Genomic DNA, 20,954 nt, shown 5'->3' on the forward strand with positions numbered 1-20,954 from the left:
GTAGAGCTCCGACAGAAGACGCGAACAAGATCGGCAATCGCACGACGGCTTCAACGTGGCTGAGGAGACAAGTACGTCGGAGCACGAGCTACAATTCAGAGTTGCGATCCTAGACGTTTTCGACACCTCGATCACCACCGAAGCTACATATGCAGAACGCCGGCGCACTATAACCTCCACGAGAGCTACGGCTAGGGTTTCAATTTTGTTATAAATTATTAAATGAAAAAGTCTAGGAGGCCAGCAATTTTATCAAATTCTGGCCAGCATGTAACCATCAAAGAAGAGTGAGCCATTGGATGAAATCTCACATTAATCTCACACCATTAAAAGTCTCATTGATGACTATTTGATGGCTATAAATTCTAAAAGTTGCTGCCCCTAGCATTCCTCTTATTAAATTTCATTAGTTTCATGCAGAACGGTTGGGGGCACTTCACAGGTGACGGAGAAGTGGGGGAAAACTGACGGGTTGGGCCATTTTCTTTTTTGTTCCTTTGGGTATAATATTTACCCAAGCCCATCACTTCTTCCATCTAACTGAGGCCTCATCATAAAAAAACATAAAACCAATTCCGTTTTATAGGAGTTAATCTCCAATTAACTTCCATACTGTTATATAATCTATTTAATTAGTCAACTTCGATTCCCATACTATCACTGACTGTGGGACCTTCTGCTGCACCACATGCCTTCCACTTCAACACATGCAAAAGAAGTAATTCTTCTAACGGGACACGTGTTTTCACCATCTTCAGACATGCAACACCCACACCTGCTGAAGGATCTTTCTTTCAGCACACTAGCATCTCCCAATTAATTATTATTATTATTATTATTATTATTTCTCAAACACACTAGATTTTTTTAACCCGTTCTGCTTCTACACTGCTCACGACCGACCATCCAAATAAACCGACTCTTTTCACTGTTTACTCCATCACCATCTTCGTGCAAACACGACCGCACCACCCCATTCACTTACTTGCCATTGCCAAAGCCCTAATTTTCCAAAGTCCCGTCTCTCGCTCTGTCACGCACACATACAGCCCTCTACCAATTCGACCCTCTCTTCACTGCGGCTACTTCTATGTGTTCTCTCTCCTCCATCCTTCTCCAACAAGGCTACTACCTTTGAGCTATCTGCTCTAATCTCCTCTGGTTTTCTGTCCCTCTCTCTGTTGCTGCTTTGCTTTCTACTCACCGGGTCTCGGTGGCTACCTCTGTACTCTCTCGCTGCCGGTCATATCTCTCTGCTGATCTGTGATATTCACTCTTCCAATATAGGTATTACATTTTTCTATTCTCTTCAACCTTTTCAGCATTAGGGTTTTACCGTTTCCATAGTCGGACACTTTTGTTATTACTTTTTTGTTCTTTCGATTACTTCAATCTTATTGTCTTTCTTATGTTGCCTGGTTTTGTTTCAATTGGTCGTATCTAAGACTTTTCTGATCCATTTTTGCCTTCAATTTTGATTTTGCAGGGTTAGGGTCTCTCTCTCTCTCTCTCTCTCTCTCTCTCTCTCTCTCTCTCTCTCTTAACTTGGATTTAAAGAGAGTAGAGAAAAATGTCGCACCTTGGTGGTGGTGCGGAGGCACACGCACGGTTCAAGCAGTATGAGTACCGTGCCAACTCGAGCTTGGTCCTCACCACCGACTCGCGTCCCCGGGAAACCCACGAGCCCACTGGTGAACCCGAGTCACTGTGGGGGAAGATCGACCCGAGGAGCTTTGGTGACCGGGCCTACCGTGGCAGGCCCGCCGAGCTGGATGAGAAACTTGAGAAGGCTAAGCAGAAGAAGAAAAAGGAGCGTGACCCTTTGACCGAGCCCCTGCCTCGACAGGGCAAGCGCCGCCGCCTCCAGGAAGAGAGTGTCCTCACTGCCACGGAGGAAGGCGTGTATCAGCCCAAGACCAAAGAGACTAGGGCTGCCTATGAGGCCATGCTGAGTGTCATTCAACAGCAGCTTGGCGGGCAGCCGCTCAGCATTGTTAGCGGTGCGGCTGATGAGATTCTTGCAGTGCTCAAGAATGATGCTGTTAAGAATCCGGACAAGAAGAAGGAAATTGAGAAGCTTTTGAATCCTATTCCTAATCAAGTATTTGACCAGCTGGTTTCTATTGGGAAGCTTATTACAGACTTTCAGGAGGGGTCTGATGCTGCCAATGGTACCTCGGCTATGGATGGCGATGATGGCCTTGATGATGATGTTGGTGTGGCAGTGGAATTTGAGGAGAATGAGGATGACGATGATGAGAGTGATCTTGATCAGGTGCAAGAGGAGGAAGAGGATGAGGATGATGTTGCCGAACCGAATGGATCAGGTGGTATGCAAATGGGTGGTGGTATTGACGATGAAGATATGGAGGATGCAAATGAGGGAATGAGTCTCAATGTACAGGATATAGATGCCTATTGGCTGCAGAGGAAGATTTCACAGGCATTTGAGCAGCAGATTGATCCACAGCAGTGCCAGAAACTCGCTGAAGAGGTTCTAAAGATTCTGGCTGAAGGTGATGACAGAGAAGTTGAGAACAAGCTGTTGATCCATCTTGAGTTTGATAAGTTCAGTCTCATTAAGTTCCTTTTAAGGAACAGACTGAAGATAGTGTGGTGTACCAAGTTGGCAAGGGCACAGGACCAGGAGGAAAGAGAGAAGATTGAGGAGGAAATGAAGGGGACAGATTTGCAGCCTATTTTGGAACAGTTGCACGCAACAAGGGCCTCTGCGAAGGAGAGGCAGAAGAACTTGGAGAAGAGTATAAGGGAAGAGGCACGTCGGTTGAGGGACGATACTGGTGGTGAGGGGAACACGGACAGGGAGAGGAGCAGGAGGGGGCTTGCTGATAGAGATGCAGAGAGTGGATGGTTGAAAGGTCAGCGTCAGATGATTGATCTAGATAACCTTGCTTTTGCTCAAGGTGGTTTGTTTATGGCAAAAAAGAAGTGTGACCTTCCAGATGGGTCTTATAGGCATCTCAGCAAGGGTTATGAAGAAATTCATGTGCCAGCTTTGAAGGCTAAACCACTTAAGGAGAATGAGAAGCTTGTTAAGATATCTTCTATGCCTGACTGGGCACAACCAGCCTTTAAAGGAATGACACAGTTGAATAGGGTTCAGAGCCAGGTTTACGAGACTGCTCTTTTCAAGCCTGACAATCTTCTTCTTTGTGCTCCAACTGGGGCTGGTAAAACTAATGTGGCGGTCCTCACAATTCTCCGGCAGATTGCCCTGCATAGAAATCCAAATGATGGTTCAATTGATCATAGTGCATACAAAATTGTTTATGTTGCACCTATGAAAGCCCTTGTAGCTGAGGTTGTTGGGAATTTATCCAATCGGCTGCAGAGTTATGATGTTAAAGTTAGGGAGCTCAGTGGAGATCAATCGCTAACCCGACAACAGATAGAGGAGACTCAAATTATTGTAACAACACCTGAGAAGTGGGATATTATCACTCGGAAGTCAGGAGATCGCACTTACACACAGCTTGTGAAACTAGTTATCATTGATGAGATCCATCTTCTTCATGATAATAGAGGTCCTGTTCTTGAAAGCATTGTTGCTAGAACAGTGAGGCAGATTGAAGCCACAGAAGAGCATATTCGGTTGGTGGGTTTGTCTGCTACCCTTCCTAATTATGAAGATGTGGCACTATTCTTACGAGTTAAACTGGATAAGGGGTTGTTCTATTTTGATAATAGTTATAGGCCTGTTCCCCTTTCTCAACAGTATGTTGGAATCACAGTAAAGAAGCCACTTCAGAGGTTCCAGTTGATGAATGATATTTGCTATGAGAAAGTTATGGCTGTGGCAGGAAAACATCAAGTTCTTATATTTGTACATTCAAGGAAAGAAACTGCTAAAACAGCTAAAGCCATCAGAGATACTGCTCTTGCAAAAGATACTCTTGCTAGATTCCTTAAAGAAGATAGTGCAAGTCGGGAGATTCTTCATACTCATACGGACCTTGTGAAGAGCAATGATCTTAAGGATCTTCTGCCATACGGTTTTGCAATTCATCATGCCGGTATGAACAGGACAGATCGTCAGCTTGTTGAGGATCTCTTTGCTGATGGGCATGTGCAAGTTTTGGTATCCACCGCAACCCTTGCCTGGGGTGTGAATCTTCCAGCTCACACGGTGATAATTAAGGGAACACAGATTTACAGTCCGGAGAAGGGAGCATGGACTGAACTGAGCCCTCTTGATGTGATGCAGATGCTGGGTCGTGCTGGAAGGCCCCAGTATGACTCGTATGGTGAAGGAATAATTGTTACTGGCCACAGTGAGTTGCAGTATTACCTCTCACTTATGAATCAGCAACTTCCTATTGAGAGCCAGTTTGTGTCCAAGTTGGCTGATCAGCTGAATGCAGAAATTGTACTTGGTACTGTCCAAAATGCTAGAGAAGCCTGTCATTGGCTTGGATATACTTACTTGTATGTCCGCATGGTGCGGAATCCTTCACTTTATGGTTTAGAACCTGATGCGCTGACAAGAGATGTATTATTGGAGGAAAGAAGAGCTGATTTGGTAAGTATCACTGCAATATAAATTTTAATTGTATCATAATGCATTATTACATGAACCAAAAAGATGGATGTCATTATTTGGTTTGTTTTTATAAGTTTTGACTTGACACTTCCTTTTTATGTTTATTTATTAAGGACCCCCCCCCCCCCCCCCCCAAAAAAAAACAACAAAAAAAAACCCCCCGGTTTTTCATTTGTTTGTGTGAGCGCGTGCATGCGACATATATATGGATGGGCGTTGTAGTCATGTTAGAATTATTTAAAGGGTACTAGATCTTCATCGGCCAAGAAAAACTTGAAGTTCGCGCTGCAATATATGCTTTCATTGTGTCGTTATGCATCATTTACCTGAACCAAACTGATTTCTTTGACTTTATTTGGTTTGTTTTATTTAGCTATTTTTTATCTTTTAACCCAACACTAGTTTATTTATTATGGGTTTTCTTTTTCTTCCGATTAATTGTATATCTGTTTTTTTTGTGTGTGAAATGTATGGACTGTGTCTCTAGTCATATTTATGCTTGTCAATTAATGGTTTGTGTAGAATTGTTTAAAGTGGTTACTAGTTCATTATTGGCTGAGAAACTTAAGGTTTGTTTACTTTCAGAAGATGCTTTCTACTTTATTTCATGCGTCCAGAATTAGTTACAAAGACGGCACATGGTTTCCATTCTATTTTTCACTTAGAGGAAAAATTTGTTGTTTTCACTACTAAAATTTCCTGTTTCCTTTACCTGGAATTGGGATTTTCTCTTTCGATAATATGGTGGATGAATTTGGGTGATATTAATGCAGATGTTTTGGATGTGTATCCTTGTATTGCCCATTCCAATATTTTACTGGTTTATTGGCTAATCTTAATCTCTGATTGAAATCTTGCAGATTCATACAGCTGCAACCATCTTGGATAGGAATAATTTGGTGAAGTATGACAGGAAGACTGGGTATTTTCAGGTCACTGATTTGGGTCGCATTGCGAGTTACTACTACATAACACATGGAACCATCTCCACATATAACGAGCATTTGAAGCCTACGATGGGAGACATAGAGCTATGCCGATTGTTCTCACTGAGTGAAGAATTCAAGTATGTGACGGTACGGCAGGATGAGAAGATGGAGCTAGCAAAGCTTTTGGACCGTGTTCCCATTCCCATCAAGGAGAGTTTGGAAGAGCCAAGTGCGAAAATCAATGTTTTGCTTCAAGCATACATTTCACAGTTAAAGCTTGAAGGGCTTTCACTAACATCTGATATGGTTTTCATAACTCAGGTGAGAATGTGTTCTATACTATTGAGATATTAATGGTCAGTTTTGTTAAAGAAATAAGAACATTTTCTTTTTTCATTTTCTGAAACAGATTTATTTTCATATTCTCAAGTTCTAGGAAACATGTTTGGTTTGACTATATTTTGTTGTCTTTAAAAACTTGGGAACGTTGAAAATCTGTTTGATTTGCCAATTTTCAATCTGTTAAAACTTTTAAAATAAAAGTAAATGTCAATTTAAAAATAATTTAAACGTGAAATATCTTAAAGTAACTAAAAAAGTAACTTAATTTTATTATGCATCATATTACGTGTCATTGTTTTAAAAAATTATGAACTAAAAAATATTTTATATGAACTTCAAAATAAATTGTGATATTAGAATACGTTTAATTTTCCCTGTATGTACATGCCTGTATTTTATAACTGAGTACAGTTAAGTTGATCTCTTTTTTCTTTTTTCTTTTTTTTTTTTGAATGCAAACCCAGATACAAACTGATTTTTCTTTTCATATCCATTATTAATTCCCTAACAGAAAATTAACCTCATTATGAATGCAACTACAAGTAGTTGAAAGGGAGGAAATGACAAAAATACCAAAAGGCTCAAAATTACAATTTCATGAAATTACTGTTAATGCATATGAAGAATAAAAGGAAGAAGGGAACTGTTGCAACAATGCTTGACAGTGGTCGCTTGGGGCATGTGTGGTGCTGGCGACGGAGCAGGAGGCAGTGCCAGCAAGGGTTGGAAGCAGTGAGGCAAAGTGGGCAACATTTGCAGTTGTGAGGATGAAGTGATAAAGGGGTTTTGGGTCGGGGACTATTTAAAAGAAAGGTTGAAAAGAAAAAGAAAGAAGTTCAGCTTAATTATGGGGCATGCCACCATGTTTTCATATCTCAGTTCTTGTCAATTTTCTTAGAGAACACTTAAAAAGAATGCAAATTCCATGTTTTCCAAAATTTAATTTTGAAAATTGTTTTCTAAAATTCTTATAAATGAAAACAGAAAAACACAGCAAAAAACGCCAAATTTCCCTGTCTTGCTGACTTCTGTAATTTGCAAGTATTTTACTGATTTTTATTATTTGTTCTTTCAGAGTGCTGGACGCCTTTTGCGGGCTCTTTTTGAGATTGTATTGAAACGTGGATGGGCACAGTTGGCTGAAAAGGCTCTGAACTTGTGCAAGATGGTGACCAAGAGGATGTGGAGTGTCCAAACACCCCTTCGTCAGTTCAATGGTATCCCTAGTGATGTATTAACGAAGTTGGAGAAGAAAGATTTGGCTTGGGAGAGGTATTATGACCTATCATCACAAGAGATAGGTGAACTCATTCGTGCTCCAAAGATGGGAAGGATGCTTCATAAATATATCCATCAGTTTCCAAAACTGAACCTTGCAGCTCATGTGCAGCCTATTACTCGGACAGTTCTGAGGGTTGAACTCACGATAACTCCGGATTTTGCATGGGATGACAGAATTCATGGTTATGTTGAGCCTTTTTGGGTGATTGTTGAGGACAATGATGGGGAATATATCCTTCATCATGAGAATTTTATGCTGAAAAAGCAGTTTATTGATGAGGATCATACGCTGAATTTCACAGTTCCAATCTACGAACCTCTTCCTCCTCAATACTTCATCCATGTTGTTTCAGATAGATGGCTTGGATCACAAACTGTTCTACCTGTTTCCTTCAGGCACCTTATCTTACCTGAAAAGTACCCTCCCCCAACTGAACTCTTGGACCTGCAACCACTGCCTGTGACTGCATTGAGAAATCCATCGTATGAAGCACTTTATCAGGATTTCAAGCATTTCAATCCTGTCCAGACCCAAGTATTTACAGTTCTGTATAATTCTGATGACAATGTATTAGTTGCTGCACCGACAGGAAGTGGCAAGACCATCTGTGCAGAATTCGCTATTTTGAGGAATCATCAAAAAGGGCCTGATAGTGTCATGCGTGTTGTTTATATTGCACCTATTGAAGCACTGGCCAAGGAACGGTATCGTGATTGGGAGAGGAAATTTGGAGGTGGTCTTAAATTGAAGGTGGTTCAATTGACTGGAGAAACAGCAGCTGACTTGAAGCTACTTGAGAAAGGTCAGATTATCATTAGCACCCCAGAGAAGTGGGATGCTTTATCCCGCCGCTGGAAACAAAGGAAACATGTGCAGCAGGTTAGCCTTTTCATCATTGATGAACTCCACTTAATTGGAGGTCAAGGTGGTCCTGTTTTAGAAGTCATTGTTTCGAGGATGAGATATATTGCTAGTCAGGTTGAAAACAAGATTCGTATTGTGGCCTTGTCTACCTCTCTTGCAAATGCCAAGGATCTAGGAGAATGGATTGGAGCTACTTCCCATGGTCTCTTCAATTTTCCCCCCGGCGTTCGTCCTGTACCTTTGGAAATACACATTCAAGGTGTAGACATTGCTAATTTTGAGGCAAGGATGCAAGCAATGACAAAACCAACTTATACTGCAATTGTTCAGCACGCCAAGAATGCAAAACCTGCTCTTGTATTTGTGCCTACAAGGAAGCATGTGCAGCTGACAGCTGTGGATCTGATTACATACTCGAGTGCAGACGGTGCAGAGAAGCCATTCTTATTGCGGTCCAAAGAAGAGCTTGAACCTTTTCTTGACAAGATTAGTGATGCAATGTTGAAAGAAACTTTACAAGGCGGAGTGGGATACTTGCATGAGGGCTTAAACAATCTGGATTATGATATTGTGACCCAACTGTTTGAAGCTGGCTGGATTCAGGTGTGTGTTTTGAGTAGTTCTATGTGTTGGGGAGTGACATTGTCGGCTCACTTGGTAGTTGTGATGGGTACACAGTATTACGATGGGCGTGAAAATGCACAGTCAGATTACCCTGTTACTGATCTTCTGCAGATGATGGGTCATGCCAGCCGGCCTTTGGTAGATAATTCTGGGAAATGTGTCATCTTGTGTCATGCACCCCGGAAAGAATACTACAAGAAATTTTTATATGAAGCTTTCCCTGTTGAGAGCCACCTTCATCACTTCTTGCATGATAACCTGAATGCTGAAATTGTTGCTGGGGTTATTGAGAATAAGCAAGATGCTGTAGATTATCTCACATGGACATTCATGTACAGGCGTCTCACACAAAATCCCAACTATTACAATCTACAAGGAGTTAGTCACAGACATCTTTCTGATCACCTTTCAGAGCTTGTGGAAAATACATTAAGTGATTTGGAAGCGAGCAAGTGTGTTCTCATCGAGGATGACATGGATCTTTCTCCACTCAATCTTGGTATGATTGCTTCATATTATTACATCAGTTACACAACAATTGAGCGGTTCTCGTCATCATTGACTTCAAAGACAAAAATGAAGGGTCTTTTGGAGGTTCTGTCTTCAGCTTCTGAGTATGCTCAGCTTCCAATACGACCCGGGGAGGAAGAGGTGGTTCGCAGATTAATTAATCACCAAAGGTTTTCCTTTGAAAACCCGAGAGTCACAGACCCACATGTTAAAGCTAATGCTTTGCTGCAGGCCCACTTCTCAAGGCAATTTGTCGGGGGAAATCTTGCACTGGACCAGAGGGAGGTTCTTCTTTGTGCAAATAGATTGCTTCAGTCAATGGTAGATGTAATATCAAGTAATGGTTGGCTAAGTTTGGCTCTTCTGGCCATGGAAGTTAGTCAAATGGTTACTCAAGGAATGTGGGAACGTGACTCCATGCTATTACAACTTCCTCACTTTACTAAGGATCTGGCTAAGAAATGCCAGGAGAACCCAGGGAAGAGTATAGAAACTGTGTTTGATTTATTAGAGATGGACGATGATGAAAGGCGGGAGTTGTTGGGCATGTCAGATTCCCAGTTGTTTGATATTGCCAGATTTTGTAATCGTTTCCCCAATATTGATTTGTCATATGAGGTGATAGACAGTGACGACGTGCGGGCTGGGGAAGATGTCACAATACAAGTCGCTCTCGAACGGGATCAGGCAGAAGTAGGACCTGTTGATGCTCCCAGGTATCCAAAATCCAAGGAGGAGGGATGGTGGCTTGTTGTTGGTGACACCAAAAACAACTTGTTGCTTGCCATTAAACGGGTTTCGCTTCAGCGGAAGCTAAAAGCCAAACTGGAGTTTGCTGCTCCTGCTGATGCTGGAAAGAAATCCTATACCCTTTACTTCATGTGCGATTCATACCTGGGCTGTGATCAGGAGTATGCTTTTTCCATTGATGTCAAACCAGCAGGGGCTGCTGATTTAGATAGCAGTAGAGAATGAAGAGGTAGATTGCTTTTCCCTTTGCCATATGCTAAACTTCTAGTTGAATGTTTGATGGGATCATCTTATTTGATAAAACACTTGTCAACAATATCTTGCCAGATGTCAGGAGTTGATGTGTGTGTGTTGTTTTGTTTTGTTGAGAGGTTCTAATTAATTAGGTTTGTGGATGTCACTTGGATTAGTTAAATTAATGCATACTGCTGAAATAGTACGATATTCTAATGCCATGTGTGTTTTACAAGTAGTATTAACTGCTTATCTCTCTCTTTCACAATTAAATTGTCTGTTTGAGTGGTACATGAGAAGATTAATGTACAAAATATTACAAAATACTGTCGATTTGGAGCGGTACATTTAGAAGATCAATGTTTCCAGACAATGAAAGGGAGTATTTGGTTATTGGGTCATGGCATATTTAATAGAAGTAGCCTCATCATCCCCCTTACGAAAATGTCATCGTCATACTCTCGTATTGAACCCTTTTATTTGAATATTCTTTTGCGTGTTTGCTCTGAACCTTATGAAATCTCTATATCCTTAACAGTTTTGTTAAGCACTCAAGCGGCAAATTTGAATGACAATGCTTCGGTTTTTTGGTAGTAATAGTGACAACATTTTTTTTTATCTTTATTAACTTCTGCTTGTTGGTTTGGTGGCAATTTTGGTAGTAATAGTGACAAACTCACTTTTCTTTTCTTTCTTTTTTTTTTGTCTTGGATTAAGGAACACGCATAAAACAGTGGTAGGCAAAGGAGTAATTATCATTCTCAGGGCTCAGGAGTAGCAAGTGAAGTAGATGTAGCGTTGCTTATTGGAACACAATTTTGCAGGCCAGTAACAAGTTGCATCACTAGGAAATGGAGTTTGGATAGGATGCTAAATTTGGACGCTTGAGCCCTTTATTGATTTAGTATTATAATTTTGAACTTTGGGATGAAAGGTGTCAATTTTGGGCTATTGCATCCAAGGATGATAGACCTAAATTTTCATTTTTGACCATTTTTATCCCATCTCATAATGCAGGTGAACTCTCTTATATTTTTGTTAGTGCATGTGGTTTCGGATAACTGCTAGTGTGGTAGTTAATCTTGTAACTCTAGTTTGTACAGATGTATTGCTATCTGAATATCGATGATTGTACTTTACGAATTTCTTATTTTGCTTTTATTTGTTTACATAATATATAGATTGTGACTCCAGGTATGGTCTATCGATGATAATGTTTTCAGACCAGCTTATCCAAGATTGGGGTTGAAGAAAATTAGGGTATATTTAGTTTGATTGATTTATTTTTTTTATCGTTATTATTTTCTGTTTCAGTATTGTGGAAAAAAAGTGTATTGACGGGTTTTAACGGTGCTTTTTATTTTTATTTTTATTTTTTTTTTCTTTGGTCAATGGATTGGACAATTCCCAATTCTAGGTTACATAACACACACACACTAAAGGTTCCATCACTACCCAGCTGTAGCTGGGATTTGAACCTGAGATGTGGCTTCTGTGAGGCCAACATATTGGCCATTGGTGCAATGCCTCGGCCACACGGCGCTTTTTATTTGAAATAGTGGAGAAGAGCGTGTGTTTTGATGTGTTATAGAGTTGTGTATCACGAAATTGAATGGGCCCAAATGTAATGGTCCAATTAAATCCAAACAGGTGATGGATATGTTTTGAGCCCAATAATTTGTGATTAGCCACACCCGTGTCTATATAGAAAAAAAAAAGAAGAGACTAGGATTCCATATTTTTCATGTCCAAAAAATAAAAGATTGGGGATTAAATAAAAAACCATGTTGGGTAATTAATATATGATAATGTTGCAAACTTGCAATTTGAATCGTAGTTGAAAAAATTTCGAACGGACCCTATTCTAGGTCGGTCCGGTCTGGACATTGGAGTGGATAAGGAACAAACTCGTGAGAACCCTTTTGACTCGGTTACGTTTTGTAAAAATTCGGTAAACCGGCGAGTTTGAGAAATATGGACGGCGCTGGCCGCTCACTTTGGTTTATCGCCACTGCATACTTGCCGTCTTCGCTGCGTTTCTCGTCGGATCCTCAGCATTGTGTGCTCACGAGTCGTGTCTCGTCTTTCTCTTCCGTCTTTGCTGTGTGCTCAGTCGCTTGCATATCGCTGCGCTTCTGCTGTTGAATGCTCGAGCTGTGTTTCCTGTAGCCATGTAGCATGTCGTCGTCTGCCATTACAGCACCAATGTCTAATGTGCTCCACTGCTTGTATCTTGCCTTTCTTCTTGCAGTTATGCTTTCTGGTGAGTGCTCGCGTTTCGTCGTGCCACGCCTTCATCTCTCTCTCGTCTCTCTTTCGTGGTTGTTTGTTTCCTGAGCAGCTGCTCGTCGTCTACCTTCTGTCCTTGCAACAAGTGATGATTTAGTTTTTGTTTTAGGTTTGCTTCATTGATGTTATTGTTGTGAATTTTATTGTTAATTAGTTTATGAATTGATTAGAAATAAATTTGGCCATGGTTAAATTGAAATATTGAATTAGTTTATGAATATGAATATGCAGAAATTTTGCTAATTATGAATGTGGTTTGATTGTTAAATATACAATGGTTTTGTTAATTGCTGAATCGGTTTATGAATTAGTTTCACTGATTATAAATTTTGTTGATTGTTTATTGTTGTTGCTGTAATGATGTTGGTTTGTTTTGTTATTAGTTGATTGAATTTTTTTTATAAGATTTTAAGATGGCTTCATTAGAAACACTGTCATCCCAAAAACATCATATGAAGATAGATACTACTTCTTGGACATAGTTTATAGGGAATGGATCCTCTCATTGTTAAAAAAAATTGAGAGTGTAAAATATAATTTTTAACTTTTTATTATTCTCTCTCTTTCATATTTATTCTTAGTCCCACTTATAAAATTAATGGTGAGAGATCATACTTTATTCTCTCAATTATTAAAAAAAATTGAGATAATATATTTTCTAATTTAGGGTTGTTAATCTTATTGTGTCAAATTAAAATATTATTCTAACAATACTAACTAATTTTATGTCTATTTTTATATTAGTTATTTTTAGAGTTTGAGATTTAATTGTTGTTTAAATATCACTGAAAATATGTATTTCAATTTTAATTTTAAGTTGTTGATTATTTTATATTTTTATTTAAATAAAATTGAATTAACCGGTTCAATTCGTGATTTACCAATTGAATCAGAAATTTAATAATTTGACCGGTTCAATCACTGAACCGGTTTTAACAACTATGATTTGAATCTGTTTTGTCGGCAAGTTAATTAAAAGTGGAAAGAAAAAGAAAGAGAGGTGGATTAGGGTTTTGAATTGAATAATGAATACTACAAAACAGTATAATAGAAAAGAGTTGAGACGTTATTGCAACGGAGCAGCTGAGTTGAGCTAAGGAGCGCTTTGGTTTGATTTTGGGAGGGAAATTTTCTAAAACCCCCCAAAAATTGGACTCAAAATCTCGTCGCTTCTGAAATCTGAATCCATTGCATCGCTCTTCAACCTTCGCTCCCATATTTCCAGGTACTCTTTCTTTCTTTCTCTCAGCACAAACTTGGATTAAGAATCCTTTGTTCGTTTCCTCGTAGATCCTTTTTCATTGCAACTACTTTTTATTTGTTCTGAATTCATCTCCATCTCTTTATTGTCGCGGTTTCGATCCTTTTATATGCCTAATTGCAGCTCCAGATAGCTCATTCAAGTCAAAGTGTTCGTCTCTGATTCTTAGCTGAAAATTTTAATTTCAACACAATTCTTTCCTCCTTTTATTCTCTGATTTCTTACACTTTACATGACACTTTTATTGTGTCATTTGCATTTGGATGCTTCTTTCTTCTTCAAGAATTCTAGCTCTCTGATGAAAATGAACCAAATTTTGATACGTACTTTAATAATAGGGTTTTCAAATACTAAGCCCTTGCCTGTACCTTCATAAATTATGATTTTAGCTACCTTAGGTGCAAGGTAAATCTACTAGTTATATTGAATTCTGGGAATCCATATCCTTATCATGAATTTCTCAGCGAATTTTGTTTTAATGCAGCCGTTTTCTTTGTTTGCTTTTGCAGCTAGTAATTTGATTCTGCTAGATTAAGAATATAACATGAGCACCACAGTGCACAAAACTCCAAAGTCTGGTAGACAGACTTTGTTTTTCCAGGATTTAGCTTCGCCCGTTTCTGCCAGGAGAGGAAAGTTTTCAAGTCCGGGACAGGCAGCTGCAGTATCTGCTCTGTGGCGTGAGAATTTTGGTGGTTCGGACCTTCCACCTCCTCCTGTTTTCACCTTGGAAGACAGGTCAGATTTTTCTCCTGAATCAGGCTTACCGGATTACCAAATATCTCCGGAGTCTAAATCCAATATTAGGACTCCAGTTCAAGCTTCAAATAGAGAATTTTCAACTCCATTGAAAAGCAAATCCGAGGCTAGCACATCTTATGTGTTAAGAGGGGTGCAACAAAGCCAGCAGAGCTCACCAGGGTTGAGTTGGTGGTCACCCACAACTGCAAAGAGTGCCGGAGAACAAGATGAAAAGGGAAGGAGTTCACCAGTTGAGGGTGTGGTTCAGCCTGGTGCTCTTATAACTCTCCCTCCGCAGCTGGAAGTAGCAAGGCCAGAGGTTCAACGGAATTCTTTGCCAGCTGGGAATCTCAATGAGGAAGAGTGGGTGACTGTTTATGGGTAATGGCCTATCTTACTTCAGCATTTAAGTTTTGACTATTGATTGTAGTACTGCATTGAGTTATTAACCTTAATCCTATTCCACTATATATATTGCATTGTGATTATGCACCTTATGCTGTTGCCATGTATGCAAAGAAAGCGTGAATAAAATAACATAAATTTTCCTATGACACACAAAGAAAGCTTACTGAGTGGGAAAGAGTTTTGAACAATGTAAGAAGTAAGATGTGCAGCTATTTCTGTGTAAGAAATATACCTTCCACAAAATGACCATGCTTTCGGTGTAAAGAATGAATATGCTCTTGCACCTTTCAACGAGGCCTGTCAAATTTGCAACTATGTTTTGGATGTCATTTCATTTATATGATGAGATCTAGTTTCTATATTGTATATACTGATATCATTTTGTTAACAAGTTCCTCCTGCAGATTTTCTCCAGGTGATACTAATTTGGTTTTAAGGGAGTTTGAAAAATGTGGTGAAATTTTGAAACATGTTCCTGGTCCTAGAGATGCTAATTGGATGCATATTTTATATCAGGTTTGCAATCTTTCCCTTACTTGAACTTATTGATTAAATAGCAATAGTTGTGCATCAATCAATCAAAACTATGCATACATACGGTTTTGATGAGATCAATGCATATGCAGAATCGTTCTGATTCCCAGAAAGCCCTTAACAAGAATGGAGTGCAGCTCAATGGAGTCCTAATAGTTGGTGTGAAACCCTTGGATCCCATGCAACGTCAAGCATTGGATGAACGGCTTAACCATCAGGGATTTATGCCCTTACCTCTACCGTCTGCTAGAAATTCAGAGTCAAGTACGCTGAAAGCTCCCTCTCGACCCTACTATCTGCAGAATGGCAACTCAAGTGCCCGGCAAACTGGAGGAGCCATTGCTTCTCCAACAAAATCATTGGTGTCCAAGATCATGGATTTGATGTTTGGAGTCTAGATGAGCTGTAATGGTGGATCATACTATATCATTCTGTTTTGTTTTTAGCAATGGGTGACTCTTTCGGCTATACAAATGTTGTTAAGAAGTTTGGCATGGATTCTGGATTTGAGTTGGAATGTTTACTCTTTAGATGCTAGTGATTGGAATTTATTTCTTCATAATGTTTCATTCTTATTGGATAACTATAGGTCAAAGTCTTTGTAGCTATGTTTTTGGAATATCATATATTAACTACAGGTTCATCAATGGTTCTGTAAAGCTGGCCATACTCTAGGTATTTGAGATTACGGTGGTCCTGTTAAATGGTAAAAGGAATGAAAATTGTAGCCTCTAAAATCAAAGAGGATGCTGTATGTGAGCCTGTTTCATTATTTCTGTGATCCTTTTGAGTCGAATACTTTTGTCAACAGAATATGGAAAGTGTACTTAGATAATCTTTGGAGCTGTTTTTTTTTTTTTTCTCTTTTGGTTAAAATCTTTTGCGCTTGTTTTGCATGGATACTTCTCACTTCTGTCAACAGGATATGGCTTCCGAAAACCCATTATAGATGCTGCATCCATTTTTAATTGCTCTAGTTCTAGTTTCATATTCTAAAATCTAAATTTCGTAGGAAATATAATTTGAAGGTTTCAGCATAATCAGACAGAAGAATCTGTCACAAAAATAAAATCAGACAAGAAACATCGTATAATTAATACCTTTTTCATTATTATTTATACTAGCAAGGAACGTTAGCTATAGCAGCGGCCATATTCGAAAACCGGCAAAGATGTGTTGATTGTCGACCATTCTTTGACCAACTTAACTCAACCGCCAATAATGACCGCACGTTAGTACACTTCGCATTGATTTACCACCACTTTATGGTTCTTCAACATCCATTCTTAATAAAGCATGTCACATCTATTTAAGTGTGTGATTCTGTTCATCATGCTGTGTACCACAGCTGCGAGGGAGTATCTATGGCATTTAATTTGCACATAGACTTATGCAACTTCTGAATGTTAATTTGCTTTGTTTTTTGCAGTATTTGAGTATGAGAATGACTCAGTTGAGTCAGTTCTAGGTGTGGAGAAATGGGACTACTTTCACTGCGATGCAAGTGACTCATTCAAGTTATATGGATTTTGTATTGTATTTAATTATTTATTTATGATCATGCCTCGAGTTTCTCTCATTCAAGTTTCTTTTTTCCTCTTTGTGCTGAACTATTTTATTAGCTTAGACACTGCTGGTTAATTAGAACATTCAGCTTTCGACTTTACTTGGTGCTTCCAATCACAGAATATTCCACTGCTTGAGGTGTATATCAGTATATAATTATATATGTGACTCAAAACAAAGAAAGTTTTAAGCAAATAAATTTGAAGACTAGGAAGGAGTAAAACTGAAGCCCTGCATAGACCAAATACAAAAATGCATTGTATTAGTTTATTGAGAGTTCCTTTTCACCTCCTTGTCATGGCAAACAACACAGTCCTATATCATGATCAGGGGATGAAATGGATATTTTTTTTATGTGTTTGGGGCCTCGTAGCCCTTCGAAAAAATGATCAAGGGCCGGGATGGAGTATTCACCCATAGATTAAAGATCAGCTGATCAAGTAGCTTTCTAGGAATTCTTGTATGAAATGTATACATAACTGACCACTATTGTAGGGATGGTGACACATTATTTTCATTATGAACCAAATTAAATTAATCAGTATGAATGGTAGCCATGTAAATAAGTGCTCTCAACATCTGAGTTTTGACTCTCTCCATCAGAGTTTGCACCTTCCTTTCTTGTATTTTTCCACTTGGATTTCCTCGGCCAATGTTCAACCAGCATCTCACTAAGACCAATGAAGATTGTCCCAAAAGAGCCACAACCAAGTGCTATCAGCATAACAGATAACCATTGCATCCCTTCACTATGTGGCAAGATCACCCATGTTGCTGTAACATAATCACTTGCCATAAATGCAATAGCCACCCACATAACCTTGTGGGCTATACTCAATAGTCTCATAACAAGAACAATGACTATAGATAGAGAAGTGAATAGTGCTATGTTGTTGCTTATTGCAAAGACCTTAAAAGCTGTTGTATTACTCACCATTTACTTCCCCTTCATTGGCCCTTCTTGGTATACACCACCAGGAGGAGCAATACCAAATTACCAATTACCAGCAGCAAAGGTCACAGTTGCAATCAAACAGCAACTAATATGATGGTGTTTCTTGCATTCAGTAATGCCTCTTTGTGCATCTCCATGTGATTACTCCTTTTAGCATAATAAAGTTGATTCCGATTTTCCATTTTCTTTTGGCTCTGATACTTATGTTTCCTAATTATAATACACATAATGAAAAACCAAGTTTAATTAATATATCTCAACACAAGTTATGCTACATTTTTTTTAAACTAATGAAAAGGATTGAGATAAGGATTAGGGTAGAAACCAGCTCCAGCAACTCCAACAGGGTAGATATGTTGTTGGAATTTGGGTTGAACATTAACAAGATACACCATTATGCTGCCTTCTTCATTGTTGTTATTATTGTCAATGGATATGTTGCTGAAGAAGTTATCAAGGGCCCATTTTAGATCATAGAAGCTTCCCTCACTCATCTATGGCCACCATCGCCTTCATCTTCATCCTCCTCTCTTCTCCACCACATTTTCTTTAATTTGTGTATGTCATATGTGAACAATAATAACACTACTACAACTCTTTTATTTCATATGCTATTGTGACAGTTTTTCCCCTCTTTTAGATCCCATGTAAAAGAAAAAAAATAATATAATGGTTCTACATTATTTAGGGGTGTACGCACATCAAATCAAATCAGATATGGCCGAAAATTCGATCCAATCTGCACCATTTCCATCGGATAGGATTGGATATAGAGCAATGCTAGGGGCCAGCAATTTTTGTGATTGTTAGCCATCAACTAGCCATCAATGATGATTTGATGGTGTGAGATTGGTGTGAGATTTCATCCAATGGCTCACCTTCCTCTGCTGGTTACATGCTGGCCAAAATTCAATAAAACTGCTGGCCCCCTAGACTTTTCCTTGGATATAATATCCACGTTTTTTAGTGTCGAATTCGATCTGTAAATGTGCAGATCGAATTGGATATCGGATATATCCGCATAATTGAACATTCTCTTTTTAATCATATTTCTATGTAAACAATTCAATAAAAATATTTCTTTCACACTTTTAAACTTATTTATTCCTAAAATATTTTTTATCAAACTTTTTTCTAAAAAACAAAAATAAAATAATACAATATATGAATAATAATTACTAACTAAAACATACAAACAAGTAAATATAATAAATATATGTATATTTATTTATTTTTAATTATTATTGTGCGGATCCGCGGATCGAATATGCAGATGTAGAGCAGATATCCGCGATCCGATTCAACTATTCTGTGAATCGGATCATATCCGCAATTTTTAGATCAGATGCGAATATTTACTGCAAATCTCCTGAAATGATTTGATCCATAATCACCCCTAACATTATTATTATTATTCATAAATGATATGATATGTTTTCTTAGTTATTGTCTTTCAAATAAAATTTAATGCTTTTAGAAAATAATTATCCCCAAACTCAAAACAAACATATCCAGGTTCATGAATATAATTGGAGAACTGTGTAGCTCCAAATAAATAAAAGATATAAACTTAAGACTCTGTTTGTTTGTGTGTGTCTCTTTACTGAAGACTGTTTGATACCTGGCAGCAGCAAAGGCATATGCATGCATGAAGATTCACCACGTGTAAGACATTGAAGAAAAGTGTTGCCAATAATGGCGTTCCACAACAGAACAAACGTTAAAAAACATATAATAATAATTGATATTAAAATACATCCTTTATTTGCCATGTCTATATGACGCAACCCAAATATATCCTTTTAAAAAATACTTAAGAGTTGGTTTGTGGACTCAATGAGTATATATAAGGACCCCCCAAAAGCTTGTATAAATACTTATTTATTTATTTTTATGAATTTAATTAACCGACAAAGATTAGTTAAGTTAATTAATTAAATCCTTAAATTCTCAATTTTGTAACAATATTCAACATAAGAGAAGGGGATAAGTACGATTTTGGTCTCTAAAATTTAGTGTCAGAATCGAAATCGTTCCTCTTGTATTTTTAGATTTAAAATTGTCTTTATTATTTTTTTCGTATTAAAATCGTCCTTTTTATTTTTTTGGACAAAAATACCTTTCTCCTTTTCTCCACCCCCACCCCCAACCCCGGTTCCCTTCTCCCCTCCTCCTCCCATTCTTCCCTTCCCCTCACCCCCCACCTCCACCCCTTCCCCCCTCCCCGTTCTCCCCTTCCCCCCCACCCCCACCCCCTCCCCGTCCCCGTCTCCCCTTCCCCCCTCCCCCCTCCTCGTTCTCCCCCTTCCCCCCACCCCGTCACCCTCCCCTCCCCTCCCCCTTCCCGGATGCGTTTCCCCTCCCCTCTCCACAACACGTTTTTTTTTATTTTTTTTTTAAATTTTACAATTTTTTATTAAAATAGAGGTAGTTTAAGAATAATATAAAAAAGTTATTAAAAAAGACTATTTTAATACGAAAAAAAACGTTAAGGATGATTTTAATACGAAAATTAGATGAGGGACGGTTTCGATTCTGGCGTTAAACTTTAGGGACCAAAACCATACTTACCCCTAAGAGAAGGATCCTGGTCATTATATGAAGATATGTATTCTTTACCTTGACTAGTTATATTAAATATTGAGACATACAACCATAAATTGGTGCAAGTGTTATATGTAGACTGAATTTAGTTTACTTTGAATATTATCCGAAATTGAAGGAATACTATAAGCAACGATGCTGGTATATTCCACAACAATAAATATATTATAATATTAATTATTACGTAATATATATTAATCGCGATTCGTGACAACTACTACATGAATACGAAGATTCCGAACTGCTATCACAAATTCTATATGGACGTAGTCACCAAAAAAGTTACAAATGAATATTTGTTCCGTAATTAAGAATTTGGAAATCATAAGTTGCAACAAGCTCCAAAATGAAAAGTTGGGTGATACCTATAAAGATACTTCGACTAATAATTGATCTTAGGCAATTATTTTTCAAGTATTTATAGAAATAAGCAATTAAGGTTATTAGGGTTCATGCGTAGTTATGGACTTATGGTTAAGAGTAGAAATAGGTGAGGCAGC

General features: G+C 38.5%; 2 protein-coding genes across 3 annotated transcripts; both read left to right on the forward strand.

Annotated features, from left to right (window-relative positions):
• Positions 1-946: 946 nt before the first annotated feature.
• On the forward strand, positions 947-11,234 carry LOC130961102 (DExH-box ATP-dependent RNA helicase DExH12-like). The gene is made up of 5 exons (XM_057886779.1): positions 947-1,287; positions 1,487-4,540; positions 5,422-5,811; positions 6,908-10,091; positions 10,814-11,234. The coding sequence occupies exons 2-4, from the start codon at positions 1,571-1,573 to the stop codon at positions 10,085-10,087; spliced, it is 6,540 nt and encodes a 2,179-aa protein (XP_057742762.1). The 5' UTR covers positions 947-1,287; positions 1,487-1,570; the 3' UTR covers positions 10,088-10,091; positions 10,814-11,234.
• Positions 11,235-13,376: 2,142 nt separating this feature from the next.
• On the forward strand, positions 13,377-16,101 carry LOC130962320 (nuclear pore complex protein NUP35). Of its 2 annotated transcripts, none has more exons than XM_057888535.1 (4): positions 13,377-13,610; positions 14,156-14,768; positions 15,188-15,311; positions 15,422-16,101. In XM_057888535.1, the coding sequence occupies exons 2-4, from the start codon at positions 14,191-14,193 to the stop codon at positions 15,725-15,727; spliced, it is 1,008 nt and encodes a 335-aa protein (XP_057744518.1). In that variant the 5' UTR covers positions 13,377-13,610; positions 14,156-14,190; the 3' UTR covers positions 15,728-16,101. The 2 variants fall into 2 exon arrangements, with proteins under 2 accessions (XP_057744518.1, XP_057744520.1); XM_057888537.1 differs by having other exon boundaries at positions 13,378-13,610; positions 15,200-15,311.
• The last annotated feature ends 4,853 nt before the right edge of the window (positions 16,102-20,954 follow it).

Source organism: Arachis stenosperma, chromosome 2 (genome assembly GCF_014773155.1).
Source record: "Arachis stenosperma cultivar V10309 chromosome 2, arast.V10309.gnm1.PFL2, whole genome shotgun sequence".
Taxonomy (NCBI): domain Eukaryota; kingdom Viridiplantae; phylum Streptophyta; class Magnoliopsida; order Fabales; family Fabaceae; genus Arachis; species Arachis stenosperma.